Source organism: Emys orbicularis, chromosome 3, assembly GCF_028017835.1.
Source record: "Emys orbicularis isolate rEmyOrb1 chromosome 3, rEmyOrb1.hap1, whole genome shotgun sequence".
Lineage (NCBI taxonomy): Eukaryota > Metazoa > Chordata > Testudines > Emydidae > Emys > Emys orbicularis.
The window spans coordinates 58,767,190-58,780,747 of record NC_088685.1 but is presented as its reverse complement, the minus strand read 5'-3'; the positions used below and the strand labels follow the sequence as shown (position 1 = coordinate 58,780,747).

At 41.2% G+C, this 13,558-nt stretch overlaps 1 protein-coding gene across 2 annotated transcripts in view; it reads right to left on the bottom strand.

The window, feature by feature from the left end:
* Nucleotides 1–13,558, bottom strand: part of SMAP1 (small ArfGAP 1) — a 237,438-nt gene that overhangs the window by 16,425 nt on the left and 207,455 nt on the right. For both annotated transcript variants that reach the window (XM_065400523.1, XM_065400524.1), the window contains one exon: nt 7,137–7,264. In XM_065400523.1, the coding sequence (XP_065256595.1) occupies nt 7,137–7,264 (128 nt within the window). The remainder of the gene's footprint in view (nt 1–7,136; nt 7,265–13,558) is intronic.

Sequence of the window (13,558 nt, the reverse complement as noted above, 5' to 3'; positions counted from 1 at the left end):
CTTACCATTTACACTATACAACTATCTGTCTACTATACACTAAAGAAATACAACTAACAATAACTACAACTACACTAACTAGGAAAAAACGCTAAGGAAGACACTTGCAGAACAAGCGATCGCAGTTCCAACGACCATCATGGGCGGTAAAAAGGAACTGAATGGAGATCAGGTCAGCAAGGTCATATATAGAGCATCATAAAGGTGCCACTCCAGGGGGCTCCACAGCTGACCCGATGGGAGCTGCTAGGGAAGAAACTCCGACAACTGTGCACGCGGCGTGCACACACCTGATTGGAATCAATGTGAACAAGCACTCGAAGAAGAACATAGGCTAAATTTTCAGAGGACAAGAGGTCTACTTTGTAATGCCTTTAGAATGTGTGCCCTAAGACCAAGGACTACCTTGCAGTTTTCTTTTTATAACAGATTCAGCCTTTCTGCCAAGAAGTCACTGTCCCTGATTGAATGTGGGAGTGTTATTCCCAGGCTGGATTGCCCAACTTGATCATTTGTGGGCTTCTGTCCACCTCAATAATAAGGTGGCCTCCTTGTAAAGTACCAATGACTTCATTCCTACTTCTTTATTCACAAATCACTGAGGTCAACGACGATTACTACATGTGTGTTATGCATAGACCCGGGCTTGCTGACATGGGGGGGGAAGCAACCCTGGAACAGCTCAAGCTAACCCCCCACCAGGGAAAGCAGAGGCGCCTCCAAGCAGCTCTCAGTTGTTCCTCTGCTCCTGCATCTGCCTCAGCTCACCGGTTCAGTTGCTCCGCAAGGAGGGGTCCTGGCTGCACCATGTGACCGAGCAATTTTGGGGGGGTGGGCATGTGAACACACATGCTGCGTCCCCCCCATACATCACCTCTGTGCAGTTGTGTGTGGAAGTGAAGGCAAGAGACCCTGATTGTCCCAAATCTCAAACAGTTCACGTTACTTTTTCACTCTTGGTCTGTCCATATTCTGTATGTCTCTTAGTTATTTAAATGAACTTCCCCATTAGAGTTTAGTGGTGTCAGTTGTTACTGTTGTTCTGTCTAGCTCATATCAGATGGCTTGATTTGAACCTTCTGCAGGGAGTCCACCAATTCAGCAACTGGAACACAAGAGCCAGAATCTCCATCTTGCAGCTGAGATCAAATAAACTGAAGGCTAAAATGGGATCAGGAATCCTTATAGTGCTTCGTGTTGAAATGTGGGCTCTGGAGAATTTTCATACATAATAGTAACATGCGCTGCAGATGCACTTAAGAATCTTATGGCTTACTTGGTGTGCAACTGACAGTTGCTGAATCAGGTCCACTATCATCAATTTGATTCCCATTTGAGGTGGGAACCTTATCTTTGTGTCCAGAGCAACAGAGAGTCCTGTGGCACCTTTAAGACTAACAGATGTATTGGAGCATAAGCTTTCGTGGGTGAATGCCCACTTCGTCGGATGCATGTGTCCAGAGTTACTGACAGGCCCTATGTGGGGATCAGATGACCATTCTCCACGTTCATCACAAATCTGGGCTCTTGCAGGAAGGGTAGAGTTATTTTCTGGTCCTGAATGGCGCTCTCTCTCTCGAGGAAGCTCTGACAAGCAAGTTGTTTAGGAATTGGTGGAGACTTGAATTTCCTGCTCCTGAAAGCCATTACATGAACTTATCAGTACTTTGGTAATGACCTTTAATCATGTCTATAGGCCAAAAGGGATGGCTCTGCCCTGGAAATGTTTCTTATGACAGTAGAAGCACAGATACTCTGATGAGATGTCAGGGAAGTGCAAGTATGCTTCCTTTAGGTAGAGTCCCTTATTGAGAAAGCTGCAAATGGACATGATGGTTTCAGTCCAGAAGTTTAAATTCCAAGGACACTTGTTAAAAGTGTTAGGTTCAGTATGGATTTCACATCTCTATTTTAATTTGAGATAAAGAATATTAAGCACACTCCATAGAATTTCTCTTCATGACATTCTTTCTATGGCTTTGATCTGCAACAGACAGAAGATTGCTTGTCCCAGGACTAATTTCTGGAATGATCACATATTTACTTCTGGGGTATTGTGACAGTTCTATGGAGTATCTCCTCTCAGTGACCAATCTGTCTGAGTTATTCTCTCCCAGCTATTGACAAATCTGGAGTTTTCCTCTGAGATGCAAAGAGACCTCTCTAACTCCAGCATAGTATTAGGCAATACATATTAATACTGTGCCTAACATATATAAGTGTTGGGATGTTATATAACTGAATGAATTATATTCTCCCAACAATTCTGTCTAACCATGTCAAGTATCCTATAATATTTTGCATTAGCTGAAGTAAGTTTTGGTTTAAGTAGATAGGAAAACTATCAGGATCAGGACATGTGATTGTTTTACTATATCAACAGTTACAGAGTTACTCTCACAGGCGAATACTGGAATGTTGAGAACGACAAGATACGTTCTATCTAGGAGGAAGGAGATGCCTTCATGCCCCTTGGTACACATGCCTCATATGTTCGTTGAAAAAGAGATAAGTGGTATACCATGGTACCAGAAAAACAAGGTAGAAAGCTGATTAGTTAAATCTAGTTTCAGATGACATACACAGTACATTTTACTCATAAACAGGCAGTAAAAAATGGCTATTGGGGTGTAACTTTGGGAGCACATGTTCTGTGTTAGGTGAATGTAACAACACTTCACGAGATGGCTTTTCAGACACTGGTATCATATTGAACCCTTTTCCTGAACTATATTGTTGGCTTATAGCAATAAACCTGACTGATATTGGTTACTTGGTCACCTGAATATTTTTCGAAGTAAATATTTCACATATAACAACAGCGTGGTCGAGCAACTGACTATACAATGTCTCAGCAATAGGTTCTACTAATACAGTATAGTCTATACTGCGCCTTCCTCCTCTGTCAAATCTGTTGCAGCATTCCCTCCCAGAGGTGTGGTTGCTTGTGTGCGTCAGAGGTGAGTGATGGCTGTGAAAGGGTTATCTGTTCTGAAAGGGTTGTCTGTAAACTTTGTATGTATGAAAGCTACTTCTTGTCTTTATCAGCTGGTTCTACAAAAACTTTGTCCACTGCTTTCCTGCCCCAATATTTTGAACTGGTCAAGAAACACTGTTTAATTATACATCTGCCTTCCTCAAATGAAGACACAGATGCCCGTAAACCCTATGTTAGCTATCATGGATCATTTTGATAAGTATTGGTGGGACAGACAAGCTTTGAGTCTCAGAGCTCTTCTTCAGGTCTGGGAAAGATACTCCGAGTATCACAGCTAAATGCAAGGTGGAACAGACTGTTTAGCATAAGTAGTTAGCACATATTTTAAGGGACCATTCGACGCCCATAAACACCACTGCACTCATAGGACAAAAAAGGGATGTATGGCTTATTACAACAATCTGTAACCCACTAACCCCCTTTTTTTGTCCTATGATAGCGGAGATGTTAGAGGGCCACTCTTAACGCTTTGAGTACCTTTTCCAGACCTGAAGAAGAGCTCTATGTAGCTTGAAAGCTTGTCCCTCTAACCAGCAGAAGTTGGTCCAATAAAAGATATTACCTCACCCACCTTATATCTTGGGATCGACACAGCTACAACTACATGACATACATTTTAAGTGTAAGGAGTCCAATAATGTGGGCTGCTATGGAGGCAGAAAAAGATCTTTTATGCAGCACGAATATTCTTATTCTTTGGTTGAAAAAAGTCTTTTTAGCAGGCTAGTAAAGCTCTTGACTAGCAGAATGAAGCAGTGGAAGCTTAAAGGACTGAGGCTGTTGCCTAAGTCATGTTTCAAGGATGACTCCATCATTATTTGTGGGTTCTATGGATACAATTCACCCTCCAAAGGTATGATTCTGTCCTTTGATAAGGCTGTAAAAATTACATCAGTTTTTGGCAAGGTCACAGAGTCCTTTTCATCCTAAGGAAATTAGGCCAATTTTTTTTAATTTACTATTTGTTCTGCCTTCTTATGTGTTTATGGCATCCCTGAGCCATTTGGAAAAACATTTGCAGTTCCTTTCTGGATTTAATGTGAAGTACTTATTTCTCTAATTATTGTTATTACTACCTCTTGATCTCCCACGAGAGCTTGTTGTATACCCACAGATGTAGTGACTTTTTTGACATTCATTTAAATAAATGAGCAATAATAATCTGTCATGAGTTGCTGTCTCCTCCTCTCATCACTGTTTTGGGAGAATTCCCCTTCTTCTTGTAATAAAGAATTAGAGGGAGAGAAATGCTATGAAGAGCCTATCTTCTTGCTCTAGCTTTTGGATTTCTCTGGCTTGCACTTTTTTGGGTGTCTGTCTCTGTTAAATTTGAAGTTAATGATAATGGGCTAAATCATTTACTTGAACTAAATCACTTACTCCCAGAAAATCCACTCTCTCCTTACTGGAAGTTAATTTCAAATAATGATTGGAATCAGACTTTGGAATTTTTGTCACATTTATAAGACCTGTTAGCGCTGCTATACTTAGAAAGGTTAAAATTCAGGAAATAGGTTAAATTTGGCTTAAATGCTTCTCCTTATGTACTTTTTAATCATCAAATGGCAAATCTCTTCTGTAATGATTTGGAGAAGTACGGCATAGCATATTTAAGAGGATGTCTCCCTTTCTTGAAGGCTGGGAGGCTGTAAGGAGATCCGTTGGTTGCTGAAGAGATAAAAGGAGCTCTAGGAGTCTCTACAGGGCCACTGCTAGCAGTAAGCACAGGCAGACAGAATTCTTGACAGAACCACCAATGATCTCTGTGACCACTCATACTGGCTAGTTCCCTGTAGGAGAACATACGTCCGGTGTTTCCATGGCAAAATAGCTTATCCCAAACTGGGAAGGTCAAATCTGGGTGAGCAGTGTTTAAGGAGCCGCAGGTGGTAGGTGCTGGAGCCACTCCACTGTGAAGTACTCCAGGAGAAAGTAGTGCTAATGCTACTTTCCCCCTGTTCCTTGGCACTCTCTGCAGCCTCTTCCTTCAGAATCAGGACTTGTTCTATATGGAACAAAGGGTCTCCTGTTGCCTGCTCAACCTACTTGGCACAGCCCATGCCAGGCACTAACTATGGGATCAGTCTGCCTAGGATGACTGGAGAGGGACCTGGCCCATCCTCAGTTGTCTGGACTCTGCTCCTTCTGCGGGGGACCTAGCAAAGCAGGCAGATTTTTCCCTTCAAGGAGGGCTGCACATGCAGAGCACTTTCTGGTCGTCTTCTTGTGTCACCTCTCCCGCCTTACATTTTACAGCATCATGGATTGTGGGGACAAGGATTATCTTGGATGATCAAGTCCCCCACTCAAGCCCAGGAAGAATTTTTTCTGCAAATTTTAAAAGCATAAAGCCAGTTAGGCTCAGGATCCAATTTGCAGAAAAAAGACTTCCAGACTATTTTCAAGGACTTTTAAGGAAGCCCTGTTACACATGGGGGACTGAATCCTGCTACTTCCTACAACTGGTTTCTGAGACCTGGTCTACACTGGGAGGGGATTGATCTAAATTACGCAACTTCAGCTACGTGAATAACGTAGCAGAAGTCGACATACTTAGACTTACTCACCGCAGTGTCTTCACTGCGGTAAGTCAACTGCTGCCACTCCCCCGTTGACTCCACCTGCGCCTCTCGCAGCGGTGGACTACAGGACTCGATGGGAGAGTGCTTGGGGATCGATTTATCGCCACTAGACTACACGCGATAAATCGACCCCCGCTGGATCGATCGCTGCCCGCCGATTTGGCGGGTAGTGTAGACATACCCTGAGAAGGAACACAAAACCAGCCTAGGACTCCTAGAGAAGGAGAAACATATTGTATAGGTCGTTGGACAAGCAAGGGTCACAGAAAGCAATATTATATGTGGAGCTAGTAGCTACCCTCTATTTAGGCTGCCTGACACTCTCCCTTACAGTATTCTCACAACCTTTTCTTTGAGAAATATGAACACTTCCGTTGTTTGCAGCAGGCCTCTGATATTCAGCAGGGAACCTCCTTTTCTTTTTTCCATTCCTCTGAGATTTAGCTGAGTTGTGACATGCTAAAAATCACCATTTCCCTTCTCTCACTTGTTTTCCTCAGGAAAATTTTTGCAACATGTCAAAACTACTGAACATTTTAAAGAGCCGAGCCCATGCTGCTGTCAGAGCAGCAGCAGACACTGACCCCAGCATCTCATTCTCTGAAGGGCACCACGTGGGGCAGAAGCTCCCTCATCTCCCAGGGGGGCAGGGAGGAGAAATTGAGCCAGGCTCTCTCCATAACTGCTACCCTACCCCTACCCAAACTCAACATATGGCCGTGGTATCCCATTGCCTCCACACAACCTGGGATTCCCACATGGGGGGACTCCTTATTTTAGGGCAGGAGAGGGGTGTAGTAGACAGTTGGGCCAGGCTTGGTTCCCTCCCAGGTCCAGCAGTTCATCCCCAACTCTGTGATAACAGCCTTCTCCTGCTGCCAGCTAATGTAATTAGCCCCCAAAGTCAAAGATCCATCCATTTAAAGAAATATTTTACAGAAAATTGTGCATTTATAAAAAAAAAAAATCATAAAAAGTAGGTTTCAAATTAAACTCCAAAACCACATTAAAAATCAAAACATCCCCAACCAGTAACAACAACAGACTACATTTAAATAGTAAGAAAAAAACCCATTAGAGTTGTATCCATTCTTTCCCTTCCAAAATCGGGTAAATAGTCAGCAGATTGGTGAATGATATTGCTTTTCACATCTAGCTCACCAGATAAAATCCACGCCTGCTCTGAGATCACAAGTTGTTGACATCTGGTGACAGCTTAGTTGTCTACATGTCATCAGATGGTGTTCTTTGTCCAGTTCTTAGTGCAAGAAGTCCACATGACAAGAACTGGGACAACCCACACCCTCCTGGGCAATCTCAGAGAGGCCAAAGATTGAATGGGCATAGAGGAAAAACTACTCTCTCTCACTGTGTATTGTTGATCTCTCTAGTTCTGGTTAAGATGTTGGTAAGGCAGTGTGGGAAAGCTTGTCCTAATGCGATAGCTGTACCTATAAAAGTAGATGATTTCAGTCTAAAAGTTTGGTCTGGCATTTTTCAAAACAAAATTCAATAAAGAGGAAAACAACATGCAAATGCACCTTTCTGAAGTTTACCTGAGCAGGAGGTACAGAAGCTGCTGGCAAAGGATTAGAGATCATTGGGCCAAAGATATCCAAGTCATCGTTCAGTGTTGTTACGGTAGTGGTGCTTCCATTTGTAACAGGTGCTTCAGGAGGACCATCTTAAAAAGATAATGGAGTCAAGTTTTAAAGTGGAAACCTCTATTAAAACAAGAATTTAATAATTGTAAAATATGAATATATAAATCAAATCACTTAAATTGTCATTGGTTAAAAAGAGACTCAGTGTTGGAAGCAAATCACTGAAATACAATATCTCAGATCTGCAAATTCTGAAAGGACTTTTCTAATTTTAAAAGTACATTATATCAATATAATTAAGAACTGAACATTTTAAATACAGTTTTAAGACTTCCACAATGGCATCTTAATCAGTTTAATGGAATACAGTTTTGCAAGCATTTTCACAATTTTAGTTCAACACTCACCAGCACTATAGTATTATGAATGGTAATTTAATAGTTATCCTACATCTAGCTCCCAAAAGTTTTGGGCTACTCAACATGAGAGCTATCAAATACATTAATTTGAACAACTAGGGCAAATTAAATATTTGATAATGCTTGAAGTTACTTACAATGCCATATTTATTCAAAATATGGAATACATTCTTCACATGAAGAAAAAAGATGATGTTAGGTATCTTTTTTTTTTTTTTTAGAACGAGAGAGATTTATTTCTATAGAAGTAGGTGTGTACATTGTGCTTGACAGCCACAAAATAACATGGTTCATGACCTGTCCAGAACTTATAATCTAAGGCCCTGGAACATATCAATATTTATATACATGCATGAATTTACTCATCTGAGTAAAGCTGTGCATACAAGAATGTGTTTCTAGGATTAAGGTCCAAATTAGATAATCCTGGAAGATGATGGAAGTTGGATGAAGGCATATAACAAAATCATGCTGTATAAACATTTTACATCCCCCCCCCACATTTAATAACTGATTTTCTAATAACTGCTATATGGGTAGACATGTGAGTGTGTAGGCTACATCTTACAGAAAACATGCCCACAAATCAATTGTTATTTTTTACTCCTAGCAGGATTCAGGATTATGATGTTGATGAGACTATACCAAATTAAAACATGGACATTACTGTTAATATAAACAGTGACTGTGGAGAAAGGTATGTTCCTAAAAGTAGACAAATATGTAAAAATATTATAAAATATGGTTGACATTTCTGGACCACCTATAGATTGTTTTGCATCAAATTTTACATCATTATTTAGAAAAAATGGAAAGAATATGTGACAACTGAATACACATTACACCATATATTAAGAAATTAACTTTCTTACACTGAACTTGGTAGGCAAATAATATGAAGTTGAATGGATGGGTTTCATGGAACTTTATGTGCTGGCTACACTTTATACAAAAAACTTATAGAATCTGCATCTTAAAGTATTTTGTGTAGAATAAGAAAGGAATCAGTCTGGGAGTATCCTTCGCTGAGAGCAGAAGCAAAGACTTCTCTGGTTATGGCACTGAAGGGCTAGACACCTCATTAAAATGGCCTCTCCTGGCCAAAAGACTACATCATGTCAAACTGCAGATGTGGCTGTACAGAATAAAACCATTAGACTAAAATAATAAATTATAAGGACGATAAATAGGGACCTACCAATTTAATGGCCATGAAAAACGTGTCCCGGACCATTAAATAAGCCCTGCCCTGTGAAATCCAATCTCCCTGTGCTACTGGGAGTGTCTCAGCCTGGAGCTCCTGGCTGCTAGTCCCAGCTGGGCTGGGGAGGAACAAGACTTGTCCTTTCCCTGCACAGCTGCTCTCGGGGAAGATCAGACCCACCTCTGGGTACCTCCCCTGCTGCAGGAAGCTCCGGGGCTGGGCGACAATCCCGGAGGTTCCTTTAGCTGCAGGAGGCTTCTGGAGATGGAGGTGGGTCCAATTTCCGCCATGCTGCTGGGAGCACCCCAGGTCGGGCTGAGGAGGAACAGGACTTCCTCTTTCCCTGGATGGCTGCTCTTGGATACCTCTCCCAGTTATATATAGCTCCTCACCCCCTCCTTGCCACTCACTTCCTGTCCCCATTGCTTCACAGCCGCAGGGGGGAGGGGAGGGAGATCATTGTACAGGGAACTGCCCCCTTCCAGATGCAATTAGCAGCTTGTTTCGATAAAACTAAAAAGAAAGGTAAAGAACTTAACAGGATTTTTTGATTTGCTGCTGTAAAGTGTCAATCACAGTCAGGGCTCAACTTACTGATCGGTAGATATGAGCATCTGAGGCCATTTTGTAAGGTAGCCTCAAACTTGAGAGCCACTGCTTTAAGTTAACAAAAAAAAAGTTCAAATGGTTTCAAATGTCATTAATTGAATGTCGGCATGGAGCATCTAGCTGGGGCACTCCCAGCAGTATGGGGGTGATCAGACCCACCTCCACCTCATGGAACCAGGGAGCTCCGCGGCTGCTGCCTTCAGAGCGCAGCTCTGAAGACAGCACAGACGTGAGGGTGGCAATCCCCCTACAACAGGTTTGCAACACCCACCCCAACTCCTTTTTGGGTCGGGACCCCCATGATTACAACCCGTGAAATTTCAGATGTAAACATCTGAAAACATGAAATTGACCAATTTTCAAATCCTTTGGCTGTGAAATTGACCAGAATGGACCATTAATTTGGTAGGGCCCTAATGATAAATAAGATTAACACTATTCTAAGCTCAATTAAGTTTATTTTATTCCTTTATTTTATTTCAATATTGGCTCTGAATATATTTTCCCCTTAACCTGTTTCAGTTGCTGTGTCTATTGTACCCTTTTAAATTAGCCCAGTAATAGTGTTATTTTCTCTAAGTAACAACTTTTTATCTATGTTTTCCCACTGCCCTGTGGAGACTATTTTAAAAGGGAAATATCAAATTATTAGTTATATGTTCTGCGGCAATGCCCAGGGATCCTGTTAAGATTGTAAGGGGCCTTGTACAAACGTACTATACGATACATTCCTTGACTTTTAGAATTTACGATCTAATTTAAGAGAAGATGCAACAAACAATAAGAGGGAGGGTGAACGAGACTAATGATATTAGACAGTAAAAAATGTTCACAAGTTCTTGATTTTAAACATTTACTTTAAAAAATGGTAAACAAAAAGCCCAATATTAAGTCATATGTAAACAAATTTATTTGCCTATTTTACCATTAAATCCTCTGAGTTTTAATAAGGCAGTTTTAGCAATCTAATTTTCTTTTCACTATTTATTTACATTATGTATTTCTCTCAGCTTGGACTATAAAAATCATGCAAATCAGTTTTCAAAGTCTCAATGCGTGAATACATGGGTTGCAAACAATGCAGTTTATTTCATAATGTTAGTCTCGGCAATGTTTAAAAAAAGGGAATGTCCCTTTAAATAACTATAGTTACATAATAGGAAGAGGTATAGTATGGCTATTTTTGAAGGACACTAGTCAAAGAACATTAAAGAGACATGACTATTGCCCTGGAAAATTTAAAACAATTATTATAATGTAGACTAGGCCCCAATTACTAATTGAGGCTGCAAATACTACTGCAATACAAACAAAATAATACCACCTTTCAATCAATAGAAAACGCTTATTATAACAAGCATATGAAGTTTAACTTTCCCTGAAGTTGAGAATGGATTCAGGAAGAAAACTGAGAATAGAATAAATTGGTTCATATGGAACACAAACAACCATGGGCAGAAACTTGAAATAAGGCCTGAGAGTAACCCACGCTTTATGAAACAATGTATAAGGAACTGCCATGAAGGTTTGAGTCTCCTCTACCCTCCGAGGCTGATAATACTACTGGGAAGAGGGATGCTGCTTTAAGGAAGCAGGTGGTCTCACTTGTTTCCTTCTTGGGGCTGGAATGTACAGGCCCAAAGAATACAGGAGTTGTCCAGAAGTCCTCAACAAATAAACAGACTGTTTTAGAATTAAAAAGTTAATTACCCTCAAAGGGAAGGTTCTCCGCTGTAGTTTGGACCTCCCTGAGAATCTTTAAGGACTGAAGCTAGGAAGATTCTCATCACTACAGATGTGGCTACAGTACAAACCTCTGTATTGGACCTGTCCAGCACAGTCTGAAGGGAAGTATAAAGTATCAGTTATCCCTCAGTCATGATGACTTTTAGTTCCTCTCAATGTTCTTGTGGTACCGTTCACAAACTAAGACAGTTGGTCCTAATTCAGACAGTCATAGTTAGAGAAGAAGGCTTGGTAGTCAGCCACATATCTGGAGGCTGGCACAAGAGTAGACTTTGTATCCAAATAGGTAGAGATTCTTTGGATCTTTCTCCCTGGGTGTATATTTGGCAAGCCCCTGCTGCTTTGAACTATCAGACAGGAAATACTACAGGAGCTCCTGGTACTGGGCTAGAATAGAAAGCATCCAAATCCCATGGAAGAGACTTGGTACTTCCTATTAGCTTGATTAGATGTGGTCGATATCTATTCTGGCATGTGCCACAAGTCTTTTACAGGTTCCAACAACCCCTCATTTAGTAGCACGGTAAGCCTTCTTGGAAGAAAGGGTGCAAGATATCTAGGGCTGTGTAAAATTTCTCACACAACTTCTACAAGTATATCCAAAGTCTCTTGATAAGATCCTGGAATAACTTGAAGATGTCAACTGAGGAAGATATTCAGGGATTTACTGCCTCGCTGGGGGACAAGGAAGAAATTAAAATGGGGACAAGTAGTTCTTCTCCTAGCAGATGTTGCTCCTCCTCACTTTCCTCCCCATTCCGTTCTAAAATCATAGTCTGCACTGGCTGATCTGGCTGGGTTGGTCTGTACGGCCCTCTCTGGAGAGGAGGTTGTAATCCTTGAAAATGGGGAGAAAATGCAGGCTTGCATGAATATGTCTGCATATCTCAGGCTGTCCAATAGAGCTAAGGCTGATAGTAGATGGTACTAGGATGGGGGGCACAAAGGAGGATACTAGGAGGGATGCCCCTATGAGCCCCAGGTTGTTTCCTGCAGATGGAGTCGTCCCTAGAATCCCTACCTGTGTGTAGGAGATGACTCCCTTCTGTGCCTTGAAGAGAATGAGGAAAAAGGAGTACACACTCCTCCAAAGATGGAACTATCCTATCAGGCCCTCCTGGGGAGAGGATGAGAGAACAAATACATGACAGATGTTAGTCATGTTGCTTAAGGTACAACTGGAAGGCTCTCGGATACTATGGTGATGGGTGAAGTATAAGAATATATATATAGATTAGAATAGAGTGCCTGGATCTGTTGTATCCTACCTAACTAGCAGGGGGATGAAGTCAGTACCAGACATATCTCCTTTGTTTGCTGCACTGCTGAGTCTGTAACTCATTAAATTAGCTATCACCATCTTCAACCTCTTGAGGAGAGTACCAGTTCCAGTTAAATAACTCTGTATTGTATTTGCCCTGTGTATTACAACACTAGGTACAGAAGCTTTGGGTACCAAGGAACACATTTCCAAGGTGACTGATACCAAAGTGCCAAGTACTGAGAAGGCTGGTATTAAGAGAAACATAGTGCAGCGATTTGGTGGGTACTGTTGGTGCTCTCTTTAATGGTTGGTACTACTGTGCCAGTTATCTTTGTCAGCCCATTGGCTGCTCTTCAACTGCGGAGGCCAAGAAGTACTCCAAGAGGAATAATTTTAGGCAGGCCTTTTTGAGTCTCCTTACAGGAGGACAGACATATGGAACACTGTTGAGGAATACGTCCCTCTTCTAAACAAAAGAGGCACTCGGCGTGCCAGTCATTAAGCAGCATTAGAGCTTCACTCAAGGAGCAGATTCTGAACCCTCAGAATCTCGTTTCGGACATACTGCTAGAGCTCATGTATGGTGAGAAAGGGTGGTCTAGTTAACCCTCCCTAACCCCCTTAAAATATCTGACTAAAATGGATGCTGCTAGCCAGAAGAATCAGATCTCGCATGTATGGAGACCTGCTCTGCACAAGAGTGGAATCCATGTGGATGGTCACTTAAAGAACAATAGATTATGTGTCAAATTTAGTTATGCCATAACACTAACATACATATTAAATAATAAAAATCCAAGAATTTTACTTACTGTATAAGTGAAAAATGTACAGTATATGTTACTGAGAAGCAGATATTGAAGCAACTTTAACCTAAAATATAACTATTACTTGAAGGACCAGTGGACATTAACAGTCTAACATTGTAATACATTCATCAAACTTAAATTGTGGAACATGTTAATAATAAATAGTCTTAACAAGCCCTTCAAAAGCATCAAAGACATCCACAGCAAATCCATAAATCTATAAAGAGTATGGAAATTACTTCCTCTTTTGCCATGCCATAAAAAAGTTATTTTCCAGTGCTCTAGCACTGTAACAATGATTTGCCTGAAGGAAAAAATTCATT